This window comes from Patagioenas fasciata, chromosome 18 (genome assembly GCF_037038585.1).
Source record: "Patagioenas fasciata isolate bPatFas1 chromosome 18, bPatFas1.hap1, whole genome shotgun sequence".
NCBI lineage: Eukaryota > Metazoa > Chordata > Aves > Columbiformes > Columbidae > Patagioenas > Patagioenas fasciata.
In genome coordinates this window covers 13,249,938-13,276,367 of record NC_092537.1, presented here as the reverse complement: position 1 = coordinate 13,276,367, position 26,430 = coordinate 13,249,938, and the positions used below count along the sequence as shown (strand labels likewise).

General features: G+C 52.3%; 2 protein-coding genes across 4 annotated transcripts in view; one reads left to right on the top strand and one right to left on the bottom strand.

The window, feature by feature from the left end:
• Positions 1 to 7,117, top strand: part of NTN1 (netrin 1) — a 97,935-nt gene extending 90,818 nt beyond the window's left edge. The window contains exon 6 of the mRNA XM_065852675.2: positions 3,400 to 7,117. Coding sequence (XP_065708747.1) covers positions 3,400 to 3,728 — 329 coding nt within the window. The 3' untranslated portion in view covers positions 3,729 to 7,117. The remainder of the gene's footprint in view (positions 1 to 3,399) is intronic.
• Positions 7,118 to 9,894: 2,777 nt separating this feature from the next.
• Positions 9,895 to 26,430, bottom strand: part of STX8 (syntaxin 8) — a 104,983-nt gene continuing 88,447 nt past the window's right edge. For 2 of the 3 annotated variants that reach the window (XM_065852696.2, XM_071816255.1), the window contains one exon: positions 9,895 to 10,985. In XM_065852696.2, the coding sequence (XP_065708768.1) occupies positions 10,918 to 10,985 (68 nt within the window). In that variant the 3' untranslated portion in view covers positions 9,895 to 10,917. Of the gene's footprint in view, positions 10,986 to 12,563; positions 12,697 to 26,430 lie in introns of all 3 variants that reach the window. The other variant, XR_011741749.1, reaches the window with a different exon arrangement.

The following is a 26,430-nucleotide window of genomic DNA, read 5'->3' as shown; positions in this document are numbered from 1 at the left end:
AAGCAGCAAAGCCAGCTTTGGAGTGGTGGAGCACAGCTGAGCCCCCAACCCAAAATAACAGAGGAACCGAAAGCTTCTCTTTCATGAGAAACAAGTCCCTAAACACCTGGGATTCACCCAGAGGAGCCAGGTTAGGTGCTGCCAAAAATTCCTTCTGGCACCTCTCTGCACATCTCATGTCCTTTGGGAGATGCTGGAGACCCCCACCCCAAAATACCCCGGCAAGCCAGCGCTAGACCCGGGCTCTGCAGCCAGGCTCGGGGGAGCCGCGCGTCCTGGAGGCAAAGCTGTGGGCAGAAAACTGCCTACCGGGGGAGGCAGCTGTGGCCGCGCCAACCAAGCTGCGCCGAGGCTTTCACTCCTTCCACTTCATTAATAAAAGGCGAAAAAACATAGGAGACGGAGGCCTTGACATCAAAAAAATACAGACTGTGTATTTTAGAGCAGAGTTTCCTGTAACCACCTCTCCCCGGTTCCTTTTCATTCATTTTCTCCATTTGGTCAGTGTGGACCAGGCAGGTCAAAGGTTTAAGCTTTTTTGGAAAGATTTGTTTCCAAAAAATAAAAAATTGGCTAATCTTCACATTTTGTTACCTTCGCTCCAGACTGGGAAATACATGGTCAGAGCTTTGGGCTGGATTTTTTCTCTCTCATTTTATTTTATGGGAGTATTTGGCATCCATGACACGCTCTGAAAAAAAACAAAACAAAACAAACCAAACCAAACAAACAAACAAACAAAAAACACCAAAAAAAGAAACAAAAAAACCCCAACTCTATATATTTTGCAACATGTTAAAAAACCTTGCTGGGCTGCAGAGCCCCATTTCCTTCCATAGCTCAAAATGAGCTTGTATGTGGTGGTTTTAAAGCGAAGGTGATGCTGCTCCACCGCTAATCCGGGGAGGTAGAGCTGGGTTGTTACAAGGCAAACGGGAGAGCTCTGCCTGGGTTTTTGTTGAGGGTTCTACTCCATCTGACAGTTTATGCAATTGTGACAGGACCTGCCAGGGTCTGCCCAGATGGCGGAGACAGGCAGGGGTTACAGCTCACTGGGCATGGAGGGAAGGGGGATAAATAGAGGGAAAAGCCTAAAGACTTGGTCAAAAAGCACTTTTTGGTTGGACTGTGCCTCTGGCTCTTGCCAGGATTGGCATGGCCACCCAGGTTCTTCCCTCTGTCTCTGGTGGAGATTCCTCATCCCACAGTCAGCAAACAAACCCGGGAGGGCTGGGGAATCACTTCCCGGTGAAGATATTTTCCTGGAAGCTGGTTGTCAGGGAGGGGAATGTGCTTGACCCCTCCGAAGTATGTGACCTTGGCCAACTGCTGCTCCCGTCCTCCTCTGCCACCCCGGCACCGTGACTGACCGACGTCCAGGAGCTACCTCCAGGCTTGTGCCTCCTCTTCGTCGCCACGCTTGAGGGCCAAACACTCCCTTGCACACACAAGGAAAGTGGATCTCCATCCCTCCCTGTGGTTTGAACCCAAACCCACAGATGTCACCTGGAAAGGGCACAGTGGCATCTGCTACAGGGGTTGAGGAGGAGGATGGGTGGCAGCGGTCACCATAGCCTGCTCAGGGCCACCTGAGCTGCAGCTGCCCCATGGGGCTTCTGAAATCAGTCATGAGCAGAATCTTCCTCTCGAGGATACTGGAAGCAAACCAGTGTCCATCGCCATCCCGGCATCCTTGTGGACAACCCCATGGAGAGTCCTCTCCTGCCCAGACCTTGATGCCAAGTCACTCCAACCATGGGCCACCACTCCCACATGGATGCTGGTGAGCGCAGGGTTGTGGCGCATGAACCGCATTCTGGGGAAGAGCAAGGGCTCTCACCAGGTTTTCTCAGGACTTTTTCTACACAACATCAGCCATAGGCTTGGAAAACACCATCCTCTTTGCTGTTCCTGTGCTTATGGATCACAGTTGTCCTCTCATCTCAGCCTTGCTTTGGGAGCTTGTTATCTCCCAGTTATCTGCTGGGACACCCAGCTCACCAGGCTACTGTGTACTGAGATGTCCCCTTGAAACCTCATGTCACTATTCAGCATTCACAGAGTCCTCCAGACCCAGAAGTCAGGTTGGACACTGCCACTGGTGTGTCCTTACAGTGACCGAGCCCTAACCCTAATAGCTCTTTCCCACCTCCACGTGTCAAGCGACTGGAGATATGGGTCAGTCCCTGTTTTTCTCCAGATTTTGGCTCATCTTCTCTTAAACCCTGCCTCGGGGTCCTGGCACTGATGCACCAAGTTGCCTGTCTAGTGGGGATGGGAGGGCTGGAGGGGTGGCCCATGCAGAAACGCGTCCTCTGCCTGGAGCACGTGCTGCTCTCTGGACCCATGGTCAGAAGAAAGCTTGTCCCAGGTCCTGTGGGGCAGCCCGGGGTTGTGGCACTGACGATGGGGACGGTCACCTCCCTGCCGTGCCCGCTGCAGCGCCCGCTGTGTGCACAGAGCCTCTGCCCCGTGCTCAGGCCACCGCCCCTGGGCTTTATTAATTTTCCCCGTGTTTATTGCTCAAGGCAAAAGGCAGACTCCGCTGCACAAAATCCACCTGATTTTTAAGTAAGAAGTTTTCCATTGCTTTAAGAGTTTGCAGTTGCTGGGACAGATGTTGCTACACCAACAGCCCTGGGGAGCTGGTCCATCTGTGCTTGCTGCACAACCGCATCCTGGCAGATAGAATCATAGAATCATTTTGGTTGGAAAAGACCCTTAAGATCATCAAGATCATTAAGATTAAGATCATAATCTAAATCTAGCACTAACCCGTGTCCCTGAGAACCTCGTCTCTGTATCTGTTCAACCCCTTGCAGGGCTGGTGACTCCAGCACTGCCCTGGGCAGCCTGTTCCAATGCCCCACAGCCCTTTGGGGAAGAAATTGTTCCCCACATCCAACCTCAACCTCCCCTGGCACAACTTGAGGCTGTTTCCTCTCCTCCCTGGGACACAGATGGGAGAACCAGGCAACCTGCTGTACCCCACCAGTGCTCCGGTGGCCCTGCATAGTTCCCAGGGCTCCCAGCACGAGGAGTGCCATGGTGGGGTACAGCTCCCCGCTCCCAGGGCTCCTCCATGCTCCGTGGTCCTTAGGCAGCCATGGCCATGCTCATCAGGGACCCAGAGCGCCACCTTTGTAGCTGAGAGCTGGAGAGCATCTCCCGAGCCTTTGCTGAGAGCCTCTGCCACCAGCGCCGGCTGCTCTTGGGTGTCTGGGGACAGAGAAGTTTTTGTGCATCCACCACCCTTGGTCACTCTCCCCCAGCCTGGGCTCAGGAGACAAAATCCTATTTCCTCACACAGCCTATTAGGTAAGGCTTGAAATTCATTTTCTCCCTGCCAGCTCAAACCATAACATCTTTTCCTCTCCTGCCTTGCTTTTTTTTTTCCAGCTGTCCAGATCCACATCCTGAAAGCGGAAAAAAATGCTGACTGGTGGAAGTTCACAGTCAACATCATCTCCGTCTACAAACAAGGCAGCAACCGGATACGGCGCGGAGACCAGACCCTGTGGATCCACTCCAAGGACATTGCGTGCAAGTGTCCCAAAATCAAACCCATGAAGAAGTATTTGCTGCTGGGCAACAACGAGGACTCTCCTGACCAGAGCGGCATCATTGCGGACAAAACCAGCCTGGTGATCCAGTGGCGGGATACGTGGGCTCGGCGGCTCAGGAAGTTCCAGCAGCGGGAGAAGAAGGGCAAGTGTAAGAAAGCCTAAAGGAGGAGACGGCACCGGCGCGCGAGAGGGAGAGACTGATGTGCATGCTGCTTTGTGTGGGGCTGGGTGGGCAGGGACCGGCGACAGGGGCGACGGGAGGAACCTGGCGCTGCCGGGGGACGCGGGGGGATCACGGCTGTGGGGCTGCTGGGTTTGCACCTCGTATTCCGGGAGAAAACGAACAAAAAAAGCCAACAAAATAATGGCACACGTGGATATAAAACAAGAGGAGGGTGGGTATGGGCGTGCGGCACCCAGTGCCCCCCACCTTCTTTTGGCTGAAGAAATCAGAGGCACCAAACTGCCTTCCAGCTGCTAACATCTGCTGCTCCCAAAGCGTGGCACGGGAACATCCAACCTGTAAGAAACTAACCAGCGGCAGTGCTGGAAGTTATCCCCCCGTCCCCAGAAATATGTATTGTCAGCTTAGGTTGAACGAGACAGTTACTGTAGAGGAAACTAAACGGAGACTTATTGCAGAGGACAGGTCTGAGGACTGACTGATGGGTTGTTTGAAGACTCTTTGGTACCGACAGCTGTAACCATCACCAGCCGTACAACACCCAGGGGCAGGTGAGGTCTCCAGCTGTGGCGATGTGCTCATCCCAGTTTAGCGAAGAGGAAACCACATTAGTGGGCGACATGGGCACGACTCGGGGAGTGACTCCTTGCCCGGCCCCCAGACCCCGAGAAGCGCTGCCCCTACCACGCTGAGGGAGTGTGACCCACGGGATGCCCTGGCCCCCTCCCGGCCACCCCTCAACAACCAGGACCCTCAAGGGAACACACAGACTCTGCAAGAAAATAAGCTGGGATCCAGTTCTCGTAGGTGCCTTAGAAGATCTTGTCCGTTGCAGTCCTCCAGTCTCCACCATGGCCACCCCTGGGACTTCCTTCATGGGTTTGGTCCTGTCTGCCACCCTGAGCAGAGAGAGGAACCCCCAGGTGACGGAAAGTCTGTGCAGGTGACAGTGATGTCCTGGCTGGCAGAGGTTTCGCTCCCAAACTCAGCTCTCCTGAACCCACACCAGCTCTGCTCAGCTCCCTCAGGCGCTGCCGCTCCCCAGCAGCCCTGCAGAAGGTGACCGGCTCCCTTGGGGGACACAGGAGGTGCCGGGGACTGTGCCACGGGCAGCGGGGCCAGCGCAGAGCTCTAAGGCTTGGCCCAAGGGAAGGGGTCTCAGCCAGGGATGGGATGAACAAGCGTGACCCTCCCAGAGCTCCCCAAATTGCTCTTCGCCTTCTGCTGGGGGTGAAAACCAGCAAACGTACAATTCCCAAGCTGTAATTGCTGCTGCACTAAGCAACGCAGCGGCCGCCTCACCGCCGGCTCACAGCCCATCCCCAGCCCGAGGGCTGGTGCATCTGTCCCCAAGACACCCCATGGGCAGGACTGGCTGTTATTTGTCACCCAGACGTTGTGTCCCCTTGCCAGCTGGTCCCCTGCCACGGTGGCCCCAGAGGAACAGGGATATCTGAGTTCTCATAGCTGGGGTGGAAAAGAGAGGCAGGGAGGGCAGGCCGGGTACCTGTAGGAGAAGCAAACATTAGTCGCTATGAAAAGCAAAACCTCCCTGATATTTTTCCTTTTAGGAAACTTGGAAACATCCATTTTATGACATTTTCCAGTGGTTTTGCCTTGTTTTATAGCAATTGACAATATTTATGTAATGACATAAACCGCCATAAAGCGAGGCAGCCACGTAAATAGGTGTGAAGTGGAGGGCTCGCAGGGACGCTGCTGACACCAGCTGGGGGAACCGAGCTCTGCCGAGCCCCCCCTACCACCATAAGGCCCCTCCAGAACTAGTGTGGATATTAGGAGAGAAATCCCACCCCAGACATCACTCAAGCCCCCAGGTCCATGTTTTGTCCCCGTAAACAGAGCAGACCTCATTTTCCTCACTTCAGAGCTCAAGGGAACTCAAGTCACCAACTTTCGAAGGATAAAATCTAATCTCAAGTGTCTAAACAGAGGCTTAAACCCCCAGAATTAGGCTTGGATGCTCTCCTGCAGTGGCATCGACTGATGCCAGGGACACCCCGCAGCGGCTGTGGACAGCTTGTCCTGGGTTAGCCAGGACGCCCTTGAACCGTGGGTGACATTCCAACGGCCTAAAAGCAACCAGATCCAACCCAAAGCCATGAAGACGAGACCAGGGGATGTTGGGACTCGGGAGCTGCCCACCGAGTGCTCTGGACACCCCACGCTCAGTCCAAGCGCAGCCGCCCTCGCCAGCACAGCCTTGACACCCCCAGACCCTCCAGGGCCGAGCCCCAGCCCCTTCCCTCATCCCACTGGTTTGGGAGGCTGCAGAAGAAACACCCCGCACCCCATCCCATGGCCGGACCCCTCCAGGCACTGACACAAGCTGGAAAATCAGAAGGAAACGGAGTTTGCACAAGACATGAAACGACTCGGAGCCCACCGCAGGCAACCTCCCCGTCCCTGTCCCACCAGGACCCACCGCACCACAACCCGTCATCGCACCAGGACCCCATCCCGTGACCCCTGTTGGGGTTCTGCGCTTTCCAACAGGCTGGAGAAGCCCCTTTGCTCCATCCACTGTCCCCAGTGCCCCTCGCGCTCCAGTGACCCCGACCCGCAGGAGCAGCCGGTGTAACCGGTGCACAGCCCCCTGGGGACGGCAGAGCTGCTCCGTTCTCGGGGTGTTGGGGATGCGACTCTTCCCGGCAGCCACCCCTTCTACAGAACACGTCCCGGGGGACATCTCTGCCTGCTCACCTAAGGAGGGACAAGGTGTCACCCTAAACATCACCCTCCTCGGCCGGGGTGCAGCTCTCTCTGGGTTCCCCGCATTACGCCGTGGCCCGGGGCAGGACCGAGGTCCACGGGGCCGGGGCTGCGGTGCTGAAATGCCAAAACAATCCTCGCCCGGCGGTGGCACCTGACAGGTGTCATTGAGTCTCGTGTCCGTTCGTCCTGTGGTGTCCGTCCCTCGCCCCGCACTCCCGCCTCCTCCCCCTCACAAAACCTGTGTTTGGTTCGGGGTTGTTTGGGGTTCTTTTTTGTTCGTTTGGTTGGTTTTTTTTGGTTTTGTTTTATTATTATTTCTGTTAATATCTTGAACTGTAAATGTTGTTTAGTTATGACCATTGCATACTGCTTTGGGCAATGTTTCTTTACAATGCATACTAATATATTATGGTTATTATATATGAATATATTTAATGACACGTGAAAAAGTTGTGGATTTTCTTATTGTTTTTCCAAGTTTTGTTTTGTTTTTTCTCTCTTTTTTTTTTCTCTTTGTTTGTTTGTTTTGTTAGATTGGCTGTAATTGAACCCGGAGGAGCTTGTAACTGTTCAGCACCCACTCGGTAGAACTAAAGTCAGAAAGCAGTTGAATAAACTCTTGTAAACTGTACGAATCTCCAAAATCTCTGCTTCCTCCCGCCCGCGGGCCAGCGAGGTGACGGTGTCCCCTCTGCCTCCCCAGTCCTGCCAGTGTCCCCAGGGCAGCTCCGAGGTTCTGCACGGCTGTTTGTGACCATCAGCCCCGTGTCCCAGCAGCGTCCTCCTCCAGCCACACGTCCCTGTGGACAGTGGGGTCCCCGCAGGCTCATGGCGGGTGGGATGGGGGTCCCCGCTGGCACCCCCGGGCTGTCCGTGAGGAGCCAGGTCTGTCCCCAGGCCCTTCCTGCACTGCCAGAGGACACTGTGCCCCACAGAGGGACAGAGCCGGGACACAGCGAGACCTGCGGGACCCCGCGCAGAGCGGGTGGCTGGGGTGGGCACATGGGACAGGCAGATCCCAGGGCCAGGGGAGCAGCCAACCCCACCCCAGACCCGTTTTCTGCCCCATCCACATCCGCTTGCAGCCCCAGCCCCTCCTGCACACCCGCCGTGGGGGTCTGGGCTCCATCGCCCACCTCCCAGGGGACACCAGCGGTCCCGGGGGCCACCAACCCAGGGGATACGGCTGGCGCTGGAGCCCAGGCAAGGGCTGGAGAGACAGACACCAGGAAGCTGGAAGTGGGGGGGGCTGAGGCAGCAAAACATTTCCAGAGAGAAAAATACAGCAAAAGGTCCCACAAACTGCTGAGGGGTCAGTGCGCCCGACCCGCGCCCTGAGCATCACCGGTAATTTATGAGCTTGAAAACACCTCAGGGGTCAGAAATCTCAGATCTTTATTGCAGAGACAAATGGGTCACAAGTGCCAGCACCTCTGCTCCGGGGCTGTCGCCTGCGGCTCCGCAGAGAAGCAAATGGGTTTCCCAGCCCTCCTGGCAGGCGGCCGGTTGCCTGACGATGACACGGTGGCTCTGGAAAGAGGGGGAAGAGCTGCTTCCCACCACGGGCTGGACCTGGAGCATTTGCTCTGAGCCAGGACAGCAGCCACGCACAGCTCGAGTGTGAAACACCAACTGCCTCCCCGGACCACCTTTGTCCTCACCTGGGAGCTCAGGACTTCTCACCCAGGGCAGTGGGCACAGTGCCTCTAACACATTGAATCACAGAATCACAGAATGGTTTGGGTTGAAGGGCCCTTCCCAGCTCCCCAGTGCCACCCCTGCCATGAGCAGGGACATCTTCACCAGCTCAGGTTGCTCAGAGCCCCGTCCAGCCTGGCCTGGGATGTCTCCAGGGATGGTTCATCCACCGGATCCTCCTCCAGCACTTGTATTTTTGATGAAGTAACAACTGGAAACAGGTAAACTCCTGAGCACGTCATCTGAGAGAGAAACAAAGGAAACGTGAGGAAGGCAAAGCCTGGGATGTCCCTCCGGGTGGGCAGGAGGGCGATGGGGAAAACCTCCCCTTGGAGAAGCCACCGCAGGTACATGACCCCACAGTCCCATGGCACAGACTCGATGGGCACCTCGAGCATCCTTCACCCCGCGCTGGGCGGGTGACGGCATGGTGAAACCACCTGGACCCCACGAGCCGAGTTCCCCAAAACCACCTGGACCCCCTGAGCCGGGCTCCCCAAAACCACCCAGACCCTCTGAGCTGGGCTCCCCAACCCCCTTGCTCAGTCAACAACCCCCGGCTCTGATATTTGAACCTTCCTTTTCTCTTGGTGGGGCTGGCACAGAAAAGCTTTCCACAACGCTGCCAAATCCACCTCTTTTTTAATAAAACCGCTCACCCACACACCACATTAAATGTTACCAAAAGGGCAAGTCTGAGAACCCCTTTGTTTGACATTTCGGCAGAGCAAAGCCTCGTGTTTCCACCTTTCCCAGGCACTGACAGAAAAATGTGTTTAAGGACCCAACAGGACAGAAAGCATCTTTTTAAAGCCTCTATCAGAACAAAGTCACCACCACACACTGATCGCGATGAATTACGCATCCTGGGAATTCAAACAAAGCCCTAATTCCCTCCATAAACGACGGTTTTAATGAGAAAGCCAAGCCTGCAGCCTCATCTCAACAAACCGCCGGTTATTCTCGTGCTGTCCCGAAGGCCCCTGGGCCGGGCTGGGGTGAGAGCCCAGCGCAGGGCGGGGAGAACGGCCCAGCGCAGGATGCGGCCCTGCCGCGGAACCGAGTTCCCAACGCGTCCCCATAGCCGCCCGTGATTTGTTCCCCGCTGGAGCAGCCTTGCTTAAAACTCTGCTGCTAATCTGAGATCAAGAAATAAACTAATCAAAAACCTCTTGTGTCTGCCTGAAAACTGTGAGAACATAAAACTTCGGGGTATTTTTTCGCCTCCTTTGAAGGCTGCAGGATGAAGCAGCACTCCAAGGAAAAGCAAACACGCAGAACCTGGGCTGGACTTTTGAAGACTTCAAGGATTTTCTCCAGTGTAGCACGTGGAGATGTGTGGAAGACTCGGCTGCATCCCGGCCACGGGCATCACTGTCTGTCCTCCACCGGCAGAACATGGTATCAATATCTAGTTCCCCAGCATGAAGCTTGAGCCTGGACTTCCCACCTTGGGCAAAGCCCAGCGCTGGGCAGGCAGGCGCGGGAACGACGCTGGAGCCCCGGAGAGCTGTGAAAGCAGACACCGCCCCGGCCGGGAGGAGCAGCCCGGGCGCGGGTCCGTCAGGAAATGGATGTCATGACACACATGAATCTGGCAGGAATCGCTTTTTTCCTGCTCCAAATCGCCTCTCAGGAAATAGAAGCGCTGGAGAATCGTCTGAGTGGAACATGAGAGGGTAGGAAACAATAAAAACCCAGGCAGATAAGTTGTATGTAAATGGATTGGCTTTTATTCAATATTTATTGCTTGCTCTATCAGTTCTGAAATCAAACTGGCACATATAACAAAATAATGATTTTCTTGGCCAGAAGCAAACATTCAATACTTCTTTTTCATTAGTTTTTGAACAGGTAATCCTTCCTCTCAGCTTTAACAGCATGTGAAAAGTTATGAAAGAAGGAGACAGACCCCGATGGCTGAGATTAGTAGGTTAATGGCAGAGCATGTGGGGGGGCGTGGGGGGCACATGAGGAGCACGTGGGGGGATGTGGGGAGCACACGGGGGACATGGAGAGCACGTGGGGAGATGTGGGGAGCATGTGGGGGACATGGGGAGCACGTAGGAGGATGTGGGGAGCACTGTGGGGGGACGTGGGGAGCGCAGGTCCCATGCGCTGGGGTCCCCGCTCGGACACCCCAGACCCGCTCGTGGTTCTGCCGTGATCTGTGACACCGAGAACCCTCCCCAGGGGCCGGGCCCTGAGCCGCTCCCAGTGCCCCCATGCAGCCCACGGGTCCTGCGCCCCACAGGGCTCTGGGAGCAGCCCGATGCCGTCATTCCCAAAAAACAGTTATTCCTTGAAAAAAAAGCACGAATTTTCCTTCTGAAGGTAGGTATCAGAAAGCAGAGGAGTGCCACCGCTGTGCTCCCAAACCACACCTTCACCTTTATGTTAGTATGTTAAAGTAAAGCCCTTGGGACAGTGACCGCTGGGGTGAGCGGTGTGGACGGGCAGGCGGTCCCGTGGTCCCATGGAGACGAGCGCCCGCTGCAGGGGCAGCCGCGGCTCCAGCGCCACGGGAAGGTGGGACAGCATCCTTGGCAGGTTCGAACCCTTCAGAGGGCGCCGTGCTCTCCGGCTGCGCCCGGCAGGAAGGACGGACGTCTGTCAGACACAGCTTCGTTCTCATGTTGTCGAGTTTATTTAAAACACAGAAGGCCTTTGCACAAAGTCGGTCTCTCTGGAGTTCCCGCAATCAGCTGTGGGGCAGCAGCTCCCGGATCCGCATTAATGTGTCGGCCAGACAGCGACCACGGCGATGGCAATGAGCAGCAGCACGATCACCACCAGCATTCCTGGAAGAGACGAAACGCCGTTAAGGTTGCTGCCTCCTCCAACAACCCGTCTTTTGCTATGAAATTCTCCCTCGTGGTCCTGCTGCTCCTCATTTCCCACTCGGCAGAGCCCGCACACCCATGACCTGGACTCAGATCCGGCCTTGTAGAGCAGTTCTTGCTCTTCCTGACCCTTCAAACTGACTTTTTGTAACAGTGCCTGCAGGGCATCTTCCTCCTTAAACATCTGCCTTGTGCAGATTAAGGGATATGTTTAACTCACGGCAAGGCCAGTTAAGCTGTTCTAGAATCCCCCTGTACCATCCCACTGGGGCAAGGGATTATTCCGAAGGAAATCCAAATTGCATCAGGAAATTGTTTCCAATACAAACCATTCCTGCTCTCAGACAAAACTATTTGCAGAGCAAAAGCAGGGCCTTCGGGTATGTGCCTGGCTTGGGAAAACGAAGATCAACCGGCATTAGGAGAGTCTAACGGAGCTCTGCCTAACGCAGCTCCGTGCTGCCCCGAGCCGCGGATGCACAGAAGTTCTTGACTAACACAATCCTACAGAACTTTATGACTGTTTCTTTCGCTCTCTGCAGGATGGCGTTAAAAACCATGTTACGGATCGCACTGAAGACTGATCCAGAACACCAGCAGAGCAGGTTTTCTCTCTCGACTGAAGGACAGCACTAAGGCCACAGGGCTGGGGGTCACTCGGTTTCCCCCTTCCGAGGGAGAGCTCTCCCCTCGCTCCGCTCTGGCTCGGAGCAGGAAATGTTGCACTGATCCCGGTGACCCCTGCGGATCCGCACACACGTCCCCGGCTCAGAGCACCTTTTATCAGGAGCTTTGGTTCAGGGTCTGCTCCGCCACCCCCGCCAGAGCTGTGGGAACGCGCCAGGGCTCCGAGAGCGGAAAAAGCGCCCCTCCGCTCGGTCTGCTCGCAGATGACTATTACTCAACCATTTACAATATTTACAAGTCCAGCTCGTGGCAATTAAAAAAGGATGTATTAAAATAAACTCCTCTTTCCAAGTTGGAAAAGGATATTAGACATTGCTTTTTGTAAATAGTGTCATGTTTTCTGTGCAGAAACTGTTTCTCTGCCAGGGCTCCAGGATTTTTTTCCAGGGAAATGAGAGTTGCCACCAACAGTATTTTCTTCTCTGTTAAGCGCAGTTTAAACCATTTGTGATCTGAAGGGAGCTGGGGCGATGCTGCTGATCCCAGCCTTTCCCTGCCCAAAGAGCCAGCGGCACAGAATGCACACTGTGCAGTCTTCAACAGAGCCAGATGCAAACAACTTTCCTAAATTTGCTTAAATCAGGAAGAAATAAGATCTGATAAAGCTGCCACATTCAGATTCTCTGTTACATTTTGCACCGGAGGGTACATTTTAGAGGGTGCAAATCCTTAGCACAGTTTCAGTGTGACAGAGTTTATGGACTTCAGCAATTAAGAGACAACCGAGATCAGTTGCTTGGAAAATACTCTCTAGGTGTGAATTAGTAATGATACAAAGTGGAGTTAATGGAGCGTAATTATTCTTTGACAACTCGCAAGAAAAGCTGCACATAAAACCAGAATTATTACCCGGCATGAAGAGGGGAAGGTGGGGACTAATAAAGTATCGCTAATGGGCAATAGCAGAGCGAGCAGGAAACTTCAGAGGACACTCAGGGCAGCAAGAGCGGGACGGCAAAACGAAATGAACTCCATTTTGTTCCTGGAAAGAGACAGGTATCAAAAACCTGGAGCCGCTTTCCTGTTTCCAGAAGCGGCGGTGGAGCGCGGTGCCAACGGCACGTGTCCCATCAGCCCCCCGCGGCGTCAACCGCTTATCGGATCCCATACCCACAAACAGAACAGCGCGGCATCACCTGGCCATAGCGCGCACGTTTCAAAGCACCTCTTGCATGATAGAGACCAGATGTGACGCGCATTTTCCGCTCCCCCCTGTACTACAGGACAGCAGATTTGAAGGATGTGAAGCTTTTAAACCTGGGTGTCTCGCGCAGTGCAACACGCTTCCCAACAGAAACCGCGGACGGGATCTGACAGCAATTACGCGTCCTGGATTCCCTGCCTGCTTTGCCTTTTTTTATTCCCCAAGTCCTGTGCAATACAAATATTCCCCTCACCAAGAACTCAAAGAGGAGTACGGGAATCAAAGCCACTAACAAAGTAAACAGGAACCAGAGAAGAAAAAATACAAGATTCCTGCGCAAAAGAAAACAGTGACAGGAATGCAAATTGGAAATGTACATCTGGGGAAAGGCGGGAAGGGAAGGCAGCCGTCTATGTGCAATTACAGAGCAGTTAATTAAGGCAGGTTGGAGAAAGCGCGATGCTGCTGAAGCCGGTGCTGCTGTTCCAGCCCGCGCCGGGGCCGCTTCTCAGCCGGGTTTTGGGGCTCGACGTGCGGCGGGACAGGGGTCCCGGCACTCGGACTGCCGTGCCGGGTTCTGTCCCCAGTGTCACATCAGCTGTTTCTCTGCTGTCACCCCCATCCTGACCCCCTGGTCCCTGGGCAGCTGGGGGCTCAATACTCCAAACCTAGCGAAGCCATTTCGAAGAAAAAAAAAAGATCAAATTTTGAGACACAAGACAGAAAGAAATGGTTAAAAATATAAGTAATTATCTCTAGATGGCTCTTCAGTCCGTCTCACCTGCTTTCCGGCTGTGAGACCAGAGGATCTGGGCTCCACACTGTCCCCATCTCAGCCCTTCTCCAAGTCCCAAACCTATTCCCAGCTGGGGGGTCACTGGTTTGGGGTTCACCATGGACACCCCTCCCACTGTGTCCCATTCACTCCTGAACAACTTCCCGGCTGGAGCTCACATGGAAATGCAAACACCTCCTGCGGGTTGGGCATCTCCAAGATGATTCCTCACCCCGTTTGCACCGCACGCTCTGTGTAAACGCAGCTGGTAATGCTGAGGACTCTCACTCCCTTGCACCTTTTCAGCCGGATGGTAACTACCCTGCCCGGCCGGGACCGGGAACTCCAGGGTGTAAGTTCTCACTAGAAATACCCTGTTTCCCCAAAAATAAGAGCTACCTCAAAAATAAGCCCTAACGTTATTTTTCAGGATGCTCAAAATATAAACCCTACTCCAGAAAAAAGCCCTAGTAACAGTTCATAAAAAAGGTCAATTTAAATAGTAGCCAGGCAGCTATACGTGTAAAAAAGTAAAATTAATTGGCAATAGAATGCAGCGGGACAGACAGACAGACCCTGCAGCAGGCAGAGCAGAGACCTGATGGAGAGCTGCCAGTTGTGCTGCCGATGTGCGACGAGCAGCAGACGTGGACAAGAGGGGCTGCTTTAATACAGCAATAGAGCTGGACAGGAGAAACTGGAGCCAATGGTTCTAAAGGAAATAGAGGCACAAGAAATTCACAATGGAATTCAGGGTTTGGAGAGTTATGATGATGTTCCACAGTGTGATGACATTGTATTTGAATAAATGTTGATTTTTTTCTTCAAGAATAAATGTAAATTGTTGTTCATGGAAAAATAAGACACGCCCTGGAAATAAGCCCTAACGTGTCTTTTGGAGCAAAAATTAATATAAGACCCTATCTTATTTTTGGGGAAACAGGGTGAGACCTCACTTAAAGCCCACGCTCCATGCTGCTCTGCCAGCCGTCCTGGGCAGTGACAAACACCAGTCACGCAGATGACCAGTCAAATAAATCACTTCATTCCCCTCTCGTCAGCCCAAGCTTTGCTGTTTTCCCATCACGGAGACCCCAGACGTGGCTCGGGGCTGCAGCACCGCGCAAACGTGGGACATGGCACGTCCCTGTGCTCCCGAGCATCGCCCTGCTCCTCAGCAGCCCTGTGCTCCTCAGCATCCCCCTGCTCCTGAGCATCCCCCTGCTCCCGAGCATCCCTGTGCTCCTCAGCATCCCCCTGCTCCCGAGCATCCCTGTGCTCCTCAGCATCCCCCTGCTCCTCAGCAGCCCTGTGCTCCTGAGCATCCCCCTGCTCCTGAGCATCCCCGTGCTCCAGGACATCCCCCTGCTCCTGAGCATCCCCCTGCTCCTGAGCATCTCCCTGCTCCCGAGCATCCCCCTGCTCCTGAGCATCTCCCTGCTCCCGAGCATCCTCCTGCTCCTGAGCAACCCTGTGCTCCTCAGCATGCCCCTGCTCCTGAGCATCCCTGTGCTCCAGGACATCCCCCTGCTCCTGAGCATCCCCCTGCTCCTGAGCATCTCCCTGCTCCCGAGCATCCCCCTGCCCCTGAGCAACCCTGTGCTCCTCAGCATCCCCCTGCTCCCGAGCATCCCTGTGCTCCTCAGCATCCCCCTGCTCCTCAGCAGCCCTGTGCTCCCAAGCATCCCCCTGTTCCAGGACATCCCTCTCCTCCCGGTACGGAGCCCACGCTACAGCACGTTACAGCCTGCACATCGCTGATGAAATCGTAGATGGGCTGCAAAACTGCGAGAAGACAGAAAATAATTAACATTTCTAGTTTGTAACCTCATGCAAGCGCAGGGTGTCATGTACTAAATAAGCCTATTTGCTTCAAATAACTGTTACGAATCACAAATATCGCTGCTGAATTGGTTTCCTCGGTGAAGAGCGGTACCTACTGCCAGCCAGCACCCGGCTTTTGTGCTTGTGATTAATCACCCTGACTCCCCAGTTCCTTCTGCTGGCTGTTCAGATGGAGGCAGCTGAGACCCAGAGATGTGCAGTTTTCTTTAAAGCATTTTAATTCCTAATGCTAAGGACACCTGGAGCCCAGCGAAATTCCTGCTCCCCGGCCCCACCACGGATGGACAGACGAGCCCTCACAGCACCCACACAAAGCGGCAAATTGTTGCCTGTCAACTGGGTGCTCACGCCAGCTCTGACACAGCAATATTTACTGTGAAATATCCACTTATTGTGCTGAATATAACTCCTGGGAATCTGAGCGTGTTTAGGATCTGGCAGGGGTTCAAGTGCCTTTGAACAGGCAGGCAGGAACTTGCTCATAAATACACGGTGTTTTGACAAGTCCCTCTTGAATAAGTGTCAAAAGATTTCTGGTCTGCTTCTATCAGACTATTGATTTACTATTAAAATCACTCTGTGGCCATGCAGTGCTGGCCGTTGAGACTCAATGTGTTATCAATTAGAGCGCGCAGGTTCCTATGGGGTGTCTCGTGCCGCAGCTTCGCGCGGGGCAGCCCCTGCACAGACAGCTGCACCTTCCTCCTTGGCATCCCCGCTCCCAACAGCATCCTGGTGTCCTTTGTATAAACCGGCGAGACATGTCCCAGGGACCGAGGGGACGCTGGTTTAATCATGGAATCATTCTGCTTGGAAAAGACCCTCAGGATCATCGAGTCCGACCGTAACCCACTCCTGGCACTGCCCCGCGCCTGCCCGCACTCCAAAACTTGAACGGTTACATCCAAGCCTGCTTCAAGAACTTTTGACTTATAGCTCGCAAACCCCACCCAAAACACGCAACGTCCCTGTGTGTGACGCCCCCTGCGCTGTCCGCAGAGGGGGACACGGGGACAGTGGCCATGACAAGCCCTGAGCATCCCCAGCACCGTCTTGGTGACGATTTCTGGGAACAGGAGCTGTGTTTGGGGTTTTCCCACCTCTTTGCTGAATCAGTTATAGTGTCATTCTCAATAATGATGAAGGTTCAGCTTTGGTGTCTTTTATAGGTGATAAAATAATAATAAATAGCATGCTATGACTTAGAAGAGCCTGGTACAGCATTACATGATCTGGAGAAAGTGCCTTGTTTTATGCCAAGAAAGTTATATTCCCACAGAACTGCCTATCCAGAAGTTTATGAATAAGGCTTCTTTTATAAGTGACATGGAGCACTAACTTATAAACACATAATAGCTGCTTTACAGGGCAGGAGAGAAGCGGGAGAAGATGGGAGTTTCAACGCGGGGCTGCGGAGGCACAGCCGCTCTCTTCAGGGACGTCTTGTTAACATCACAGTCTAAAGAAAAGAAGAAAAACCAGCAAATTTTATCTGCCTTTTCAGTAAGTTAATTTCAAGTCCGTGTTGCCGGATACATGGCAGAAACCCTGCCCAAATCTGCTAAAACTCCTGGTTTTCAGAGCAGCAGAAAACCAAGAAATGCATCTTGATGTCCTTTACATTCCCAAAAAGAAGCCAAACACTTTCTCCCCAAAAAAGCTATAAAAAAATATACATATATATCTTTCCTTCTAACATATTCCTCATGTCGAGCGAGACGGGGTACTCAATTTGTATTGCATTAAGAACCACTTTAGCATAAATCCCACACTATTAAGCTGGCCTGTATGTAAATACACTCCCCGATTCCTACACCTGCATCATTGAAACCATCTCTCCGGGGACTTGTTCTTTATTAGTTTTGTGACAGCCAAACCTTTCCTTGGGCGATAGGTCTGGGTAAAACGCTGCGATCGCACATTATCCGCCCGCCCAGAGGAACCGGGGCCTTATTGCTTTTGACCTTCCTTTGCAACCGGTCTGACTCAAGAAATTCAACACTACAGCCGTACCTCTCAATCTGACACCAGAATCACTGGCAGTTCTCACAGAAATCAAGAGCAGGCTCTGTGAGCGGTTATTAAAGGCTCCAAACGCCCATGTGGTTCATTGGGTCTGGAGGAGAACAAAAAAAGACAGTTCTCAAAAAAGCTGAGCTCTTTGGAAACAACAACTATTGCTTTATTAATTCCTTATTTGGAAGAAAGAGAAACCTAGGTCATGCCTATGTAAGATGAAAAAACTGTTACTTTATGAGTTATTCCACATTTGGAGCTATTCATGCAACACTAAGTCAACCTGAAGAAACGAGTTAGCCGAGTCAAAGCTATAGGCTTTGTTTATACACGTTAACTCCTCAGTCGACATTATTTAACATAATGAAAATAGTGTTTTTGTGGGTTTTTGTCCCGTGGTTGGAGCCGCGCTCCCCTCTGGGCACACCGAGGAGGTTTTGTCAACGTTAACACGAACCCGTCCCCAGGCACGGAGACACCGCGCGGCTCTGACAGCGGGACCTGCCGCAAACACGGTGCGGCCAAAGAACAGCACGATCGAAACCACCGCTGCTGGAAAACAAATGTCAGAGTCGGTCCCAGAAGCAGCATGGAGTGAGTTTACATCCAAAACGCTTATTGCTCCAGTGATCGAATAATCCCGAGCGCTGGGGTCCCAAACCGCATGCACAGCCTGGCTGAATGGAAGGAAGTGAGATAAGTGTTTCTCCTAATCCATTATTGTTATACTTCAATTTGCTTCTTTTTTAATCTATTTTTCAAATTACAAACGCACGCCAGATAGTATATTGAACTACTTCCAAGCACAACTGCACAGAAATCCCATATTCTTTCAAAAAGCAATATATACCGTACAAACCCGACAGCATGTGAACTGCAACCGTCACAGAGCAGCTCCGATGGATGTGGTCGCAGGCTCCGGCATCTCCGAAGCTCAGCAGGTCCATGGGAGGCCACATCCGACCTTGGGCAGCGCTCGGAAGGTTCAGACCCAACGGTTTAAGATGCCTCATAAATATCAATCTGATTGTACATCCCTTAAATCTACACAACTCATTAACCTCCTGCGTTGACCTGAGAACCGGCCTAGAAGGGCAGTTAAAAGACTGGAGGGTTTCCTAAGGAAATTAAGAAATATAAATACATTTTACCTTCTGAGCCACCAGAAGTGAAGCTCAGAGACTGACAAGACATTTGTTTGGATCTGAAGACAAGTCAGCAAGAGCTGAACTGTCACAAGCTTTAACTTTTGGAGGAGTCTGCGGGAAAGGGAACACTTGGAGCTAAATCTGTCTCTACTTTAAATAGCAGCAGGTAGTTGGCAGGGACAGCCGAGGAGCAATGGCTGGATGTACCTCTCTATCACTGAACCAAAGAGCTTTAAAGCATTTATGCACAGACCTTATTAATACCTTTCTGCAGAAATACCTGATAATAAAATCATTTACTGGACTCATCACTGCACAAAGAGCAGTCGCACGAGACAACATCTTACCCAAGTTATCCCCCACCCAAAACCCACAGAATTAACTGGACCCTACGTACTCACTGCTACACTGAACAAAAGATCAGATGTATTTAATGAGTAATATTAACTCTGCAGCAATTTCTCTCCAAGTTAGTCCCCAGTGTAAAGGCAGGCTGACAGAAAGCCCCTCCGGAGCACAAACTGTCTTTTGGGGTAAATTCCTGCAGGACTGTGCAGCCCAAGGCGACCGTTCCAGACCGCACGTCTCCCCAGAGCCACGTTTTTGGGTTTTCCCACATGCCGTCTCTTTTCGTTCGGCTCAGACCTGGGGAGCTCTGTAACCTCTGCCCGATGCCCGTCTGCACAAGTCCCGTTCTGCACGGGTCCCGTTCTGCACGGGTCCTGTTCTGCACGGGTCTCATTCTGCACAAGTCCCGTTCTGCATGGGTCCTGTTCTGCACGGGTCCCGTTCTGCACGGGTCCCGTTCTGCACGGGTCCTGTTCTGCACAGGTCCCATTCTGCACGGGTCCTGTTCTGCACGGGTCCCGTTCTGCACAGGTCCCATTCTGCACGGGTCCTGTTCTGCACGGGTCCCGTTCTGCACGGGTCTCATTCTGCACAGGTCCCATTCTGCACGGGTCCTGTTCTGCATGGGTCCCGTTCTGCACGGGTCCTGTTCTGCACAGGTCCCATTCTGCACGGGTCCTGTTCTGCATGGGTCCCGTTCTGCACGGGTCCTGTTCTGCACAGGTCCCATTCTGCACAGGTCCCGTTCTGCACAGGTCCCATTCTGCACGGGTCCATTCAGCACGGGTCCTGTTCTGCACAGGTCCTGTTCTGCACGGGTCCTGTTCTGCAGGGACCAGCTCCCAGCAACCCAGGAACTGGAACCATTCTCCTGTTTTTTCCTTTTGTTCCTCCCGAGTGACCTCACAGACTTTCCTTGCCTGTCCCCACGCTGCTATTATCAAGCTATTTCCACCTCAAAGGTCATGGGCAGACATGGTTACTGGATTTTTTTGCATGTGGCTTATTTTTCTTCCCTTTTTTTTCTTTTTAAGAATTAAATAAGCACACACGCTTTCCAATTTTCCCTTCTCCAAACTCTCTAGCATCCTTCCCTTACATAAGTGACACTGAGAAACAAGATCAGCCGAGCGATGTGCTGCATTTCTGAACAACTGTGTTACAACTTGGAACGGGACTTGTGAAAGTTTCAAAACCAAAATGTGCACAGAAGGTTTTCCACAAGAGAGGAAACAAAACAAGCCCAACAAGGACCGCAGAGGCTCTACAAATCCCTGTTTGCAGATGAGGTTCATCCCAATGAGCCCCGCCAAGCCGTAGATGTCACCTGAACCCATTTGTTCTGGCATAAACTCAGCAAAAATCAGGAGGAAAGGGTGAGAAAGCACAGGTTTAACTGGACATCCCTGTCTCTAGGCTTACCAGAGGTCATTGTCACTGAACTGCGGTGGGGAGAGCAGTCAAAGGTGTGAGCAGAGCCAGGTGGAGCTTTCCTTGCAAGACACAACGACCTAAGAAAATCCAAAGGTTACTTACCATAGAATCATCAGCTCATTTTAGTTGGAAAAAAACCCTGGAGATCCTGGAGTCCAACCATACCCCACCCCTGGCACTGCCCCATGTCCTGAGAACCTCATCTCTGTATCTGTTCAACCCCTCCAGGGCTGGTGACTCCAGCACTGCCCTGGGCAGCCTGTTCCAATGCCCCACAGCCCTTTGGGGAAGAAATTGTTCCCCACATCCAACCTCAACCTCCCCTGGTGCAACTTCAGGCCGTTTCCTCTGCTCCTGGCGCTTGTTCTTGGGGAGCAGAGCCTGACCCCCCTGGTTCCAAGCTCCTTTCAGGCAGTTCAGAGATCAGAAGGTCTCCCCTCAGCTCCTGTTCTCCAGCTGAACCCCCCAGGTCCCTCAGCCGCCCCCATCACACTTGTGCTCAGCCCCTCACCAGCTCCGTTCCCCTCTCTCCACTCGCTCCAGCACCTCAAGCCCTTTCTTGGCGTGAGGGGCCCAGAACTGCCCCCAGGATTCGCGGTTTTGCCTCCCCAGGTCCCAGCACAGGTTCGGTCGCTGCCCTGGGCCTGCTGGCCACACCAGTGCTGGTACCAGCCAGGATGCTGGTGGCCTCTTGGCCACCTGGGCACACGCTGGCTCATGTTCAGCCACTGTCAACTTCCCATTGCATTAGAAGGCTTGGAGATTGAGCAGCCAGACACTGCAAGGAGAGACACCGACCTGTGCCCACGGCGAGTTCAACCCCAGCCCTGGTGGCTGTGTTGCTCCTCACACCCCCACATCCACCCACCTTCTCCAGCCCAGCTGCCCCCACCAGCTCCTCTCGGGGGACGCCGGAGCCACAGCCCAGCTGGCAAACCCTGACTGGCTTTCCTCAAACAATAACCTGCCGGGCAGCAGCTCACCCGGAGCCGCTACCTGCAGCAAGCAGGGAAAAGGCAGAAGACACGACAGATGATCCCAGCAGGGGACTGTTGTTCCTCCACTACTTTCTCCAGTAAAAACAAACGGGGAGAAAAAAGAAAAATAATAATAAAATGAAAGGAGGGCTCTGCTGGCCTGGCGCAGACAGGGACATCTGCCCGCGTCCATCTGCCACCGGACCCGCGCCCCGCTCTTTGTGTTCGGTGGGGTCAGTCCTCTGCCATTATCGCTCCCTGAACCGCCTCACCAGGACACCAGCGCCGGGACAAGGACGAAGACGGGAACATGGGGAGCGGGAGCAGGTAACCACCAGCTCTGCTTAGATGCTTCACTAAATTGTCCCATTAGGCTCTTAAATCACTTGAGAAAGTATAATCTTTTGCCTCTTCCTTTGTTTTTCACTCGCACAAATGCCGGGATTACTCACTCTCCGGTTAGATGGATGTAACGCAGTGCCAGAACGCTTCCGAAATGTTTATAGCGTCAACAACTGCTGAAGTTACATGTGAAAAAAGGAAAAAGAAATAAAAATAATCACGGCTCAGTCGAATGAGTGGAAGAAGCTGCGGTAACAAACCCACAGTTTTACTGGTCTGTTTGAGCAAGAGGAACTTCACTGGCTGAACACTGATCAAGGATAAAAAGATATAGCAGAAAAAAAATCATATAGCGTTCATACCATGTCATTTAAGGTCAGATTAAGTGTTCTTGAAGTCTGCTCCATGTGTCTTCTATTTTAAAAAGCGCCTTGCTTGCACAGGAATTGTAACGGCGTTTGAAAATGGGACGCTGGCTCCTCGGCCCTTTGGATACTTGACCGCGTGGTCAGGAGGGTTGAGATTTACATACAAATTGCGAAGCTTCTAAATGGCTTCCTCAGAGCAAGAAACGGGGGTGGAAACGAGAGAATATTTAATGATTAGTTCCTTATGGCTCTGACATTCTTGAAGCATATTTCTTGCAGCCCCTGGAACACTCCTGCATTCTTGATTGCAAAATGGCAATAAGTGATTTCCTTTAAAAGCCTTGTCTTTTATTGGAATACTAAAAATACCCCACCAGCCCCACTCCACTCTCTCTCTTTCCTGGACAGGCACCATCAACCCTGATGTATTCTATTTTGAAGACGACAATAAACATTTCAGTATGGGCTGCTCAATCCACTTCATAATAGATCTTGCTTTTCCAGTGTAGCCCCTGCTAACTTCATAAATCATCCTTACACAGACTTTGGTATGAGAAAAACCAGCTCAAAAATCAGCATGGTGGGTTTTTTTGCTTCTTTTTAAAAATTAAAAATGGGTACAAAACAGGCAGGAACTAAGTGACCGGCAACTTTCAATGTGGAGCTGCTGGGCTAACCCTGTAAGCCGGGTCAGAGCCGCGCTGTGCAGCGCCGCCCCAGCCACCGCACTGGACATTAACCCACCTGGAAGACGATGCTCGGAGGGGTGACGTCCGGAAAAAATTGTCTGCACATCCATTACATCTGAAAAAACAGGCGTTTCAAATCTGGGATACTCTGGCTGTTGCTGATTTTAAAAGCCACAGATGAAGATGAATTACAAACTACGTCTGAACCGGTTACACACATCTAATACTCCTGTTGTTTTTCCATTCTATATTGACTTAAAAGTCTGAACTGTCTCCCAACTGCTTTGTTCATTATGTCTCTCTCCCTACACCACAGGCCTTGGAGAATAGCTCAGAGAGGTAATTTCAGGTACACAACAAGGAGGCTGCCACATAAACCACAACTGTATCATTAATGTTCTTGGCTGAGTTGAGGAGCTTCTCCAGTAAAAGCAGTTGTGCAATCGCCTTCAAGAACCAAGGCCAGCTAAGTGCAGGATGCAACCGGCCTTCCTCCGCCTCCAACATCAAAGTCTTCATGGAATCAGGAGCCAGAAGGGCCATGATTGATGGAGTCAGGAGCCAGAAGGCCCAAGCAGGCTGGGTGGGTGCTGCGGAGGGATTCTCAAGGGTCCATCTGTCCCTGAGGAGGTTGGGCTGGACAAGGTGACCAGTGGCTCCCAAGCCAACCCAGCGGTGCCAGCCCTGGCATGGTGATTTCCTTTCACATTAAGGGAGTCTGCTGGGAAATGTGACCTCACGGAACAAGTCCACTGGGGACATGATGACTGTCACAGCGATTGCCCTCAGGTCACTCCACGCAGCTCAGCTGCCACAGGCTGACACCCCATGGTCTGGGGCACCACAAGCTGGAGCTCCCACACGAACACAAGCCTAATAAAGGTGGGAGATGCTTAGTTTCTATTTTTGAAGTCTCAGAGGGAAGTGAACCGAACTTTGTTGGCAAACTAATTTTTGATCACGCGTGTGGCTGGATATTCTCCTCACCTGCCCACTGCAGTCCGTCTGCATCATATTCTCCCGTTAGAGAACATTGCCCTTTTTCAGCTCCTTAAGGTTATTCCTAGATCCATGCAGGGGTGGACACAGGACTGTGAGCTCTCTGCTCCAGCAGGATACAGTTTGCAACTTGCTTTGCTCAGCATCAGCCTCTCTTTCTGGGACAAATCCATCACACGTCACAGAGCCCATCCCCACCTGCAGCGGGTCTCCAACAGGAGGGGCTGCAGAAGGAAACTGTGCTTACTTCTGTTTGACTGACTCCATAGATTTGATCTGGTTGAACCTAGCACTCCAACGGCAAGATCTGCTCTTGTGATTCTGCAGAGAAGACAACTGGAGTCATTAATCATAAAACCACCAGGTGGAAAGGGGCCACAGCAGGTTCTAGTCCAACAGAATCCCAGAATGTCAGGGGTTGGAAGGGCCCTGGAAAGCTCATCCAGTGCAATCCCCCCATGGAGCAGGAACACCCAGCTGAGGTTCCACAGGAAGGTGTCCAGGCGGGTTTGAATGTCTGCAGAGAAGGAGACTCCACAACCTCCCTGGGCAGCCTGGGCCAGGCTCTGACACCCTCACTGGGAACAAGTTTCTTCTCAAATTTAAGTGGAACCTCCTGTGTTCCAGTTTGCACCCATTGCCCCTTGTCCTGTCACTGGTTGTCACCAAGAAGAGCCTGGCTCCATCCTCCTGACACTCCCCTTTCCATATTGATCCCCATGAATGAGTCCCCCCTCAGTCTCCTCTTCTCCAGCTCCAGAGCCCCAGCTCCCTCAGCCTTTCCTCACACGGCAGATGCTCCACTCCCTTCAGCATCTTGGTGGCTGCGCTGGACTCTCTCCAGCAGTTCCCTGTCCTTCTGGAACTGAGGGGCCACAACTGGACACAATATTCCAGGTGTGGTCTCCCCAGGGCAGAGCAGAGGGGCAGGAGAACCTCTCTGACCTACTGACCACCCCCTTCTAATCCACCAACCTCCTGCTCCGAGCAGGGACAAGGCAGAGAGGACTCAATGGTCCTTATGGTCGCAACTTGAGATATTCCATGATTCTACGATTCTGAGACCAGACTCAGACCTGAGTCTCAAAAAGCCTTCGGGTGGCCCTGCTGCCCAGGGACACAGACACAGGAGGAGCCAACCCAGGAGATCGCTCGGTGTCACCGGCAGCCTGTGCTGCGCTCAGAAAGGGATGCACCGACCCGCTACCGCTGCTTTGGGCAGCACAGCAGAGCGCGGGCAGCCCGGGGAGGCAGCGCTGAACGGGCAAGGGCTGGTCATGTCAGGTACAAGGCTGAGAAGAACGAAAAGAACCCGGACATCTTTCAGATCAGCTCTTTTAACATGGGGCTTCATTGATTTTAAAGTCAATACCGATTCACACAAATAAAGCGTTTTTGCAGAAGTGTACCAGCCTGCACGTAAAATTCTTGCTGTTTCTTTGTTGAGAAGACTGTTTTCACAATTTGAAGAACAATCCTTCTTTTAGAAACTTGCTCAACCCCTGGCAAGCCAACCTAATCAGCATACAAAACTGCACAAACCAGCAACCAAATACGTCTTATTAATAACTGTCCACAGCTGCTTACAACTATAAGAACCTTCTAAAAATGCCAAGGGAAACAGGGTGGGTGAAACAATCCCTCGCAAACAACTGAGCCAATAAATACAGAACCGTGATAAGAAATTAGGTTTGACTTGTATAATCACTTTTAAAAGCTTTTGGTAAATGGAGTTTGAAGAGCAGGAGGCTGATAAAATAACAGAGTTCAGTAGCAATGTGAAGTTCCATGCCGATGAAGTAGGGAATTCAATCCTTGCTGAATTCTTGAAATCATTTAGATGTTAACAGAAGTTTCTTCTCCAAAAAAAGAAGGCAAGGCATCCCTTAAAGCCCACACACACAGATCTCTGACTCCTCCGTGCTGGGGTAGCACACACAGCTATTTGGGTTTTGGAAGACTGCATTGTCTCATGGGTCAGGATGGCCTTTTTATTTTAACTTCTGATTTGAGCAGAGCCAAACCTGCACAATTTATGCAAGAGCAGTACAAGAGGTCCTCCCTCATTTTATACCACAGGAGGAAAGGAGGAGGAAAAACCACAATCTCATTTCATCTCAGTACCTTCCTAAAACTCAAGAAGTTTCTAAGCTCGTGACTGCAGTTGTCTCCACACGGCAGCTACGAGCTGCCCCAGCAGCCGCTCACTCAGTGTCTTCAAAGGAAATCAAGCAGTAATTGCTCTCAGAACAAAGCGCAGGGGATAAAACAGGTCTGGACGAGACCAACAACGCTGGGGGAGCGAACACGGGATGTGCGACAGCCCCTACCAACCTCCCCACGTACCCACTTGTCAGCAGAGACTCGTTCAGCGTGGAGAAAGGCGGCAGAACCAGAGGAGCACTGGGAGAACCTACAGAAGGCAGCATGTTCTGGAAACCCACCTTCATCTATTTTGCATCATATTCTCCCCTTGGAGAACATTTCTATTTTTCAGCTCCATAAGGTTATTACTAGATACATGCAGGGGCTGACACAGAGTAACAAAACCCCATATATATATATAAAATTAAGGAAAAAAGGTCTGTGTAAGGAATGTATCCTGTTATCAAACAATCGACAAGGATAAAA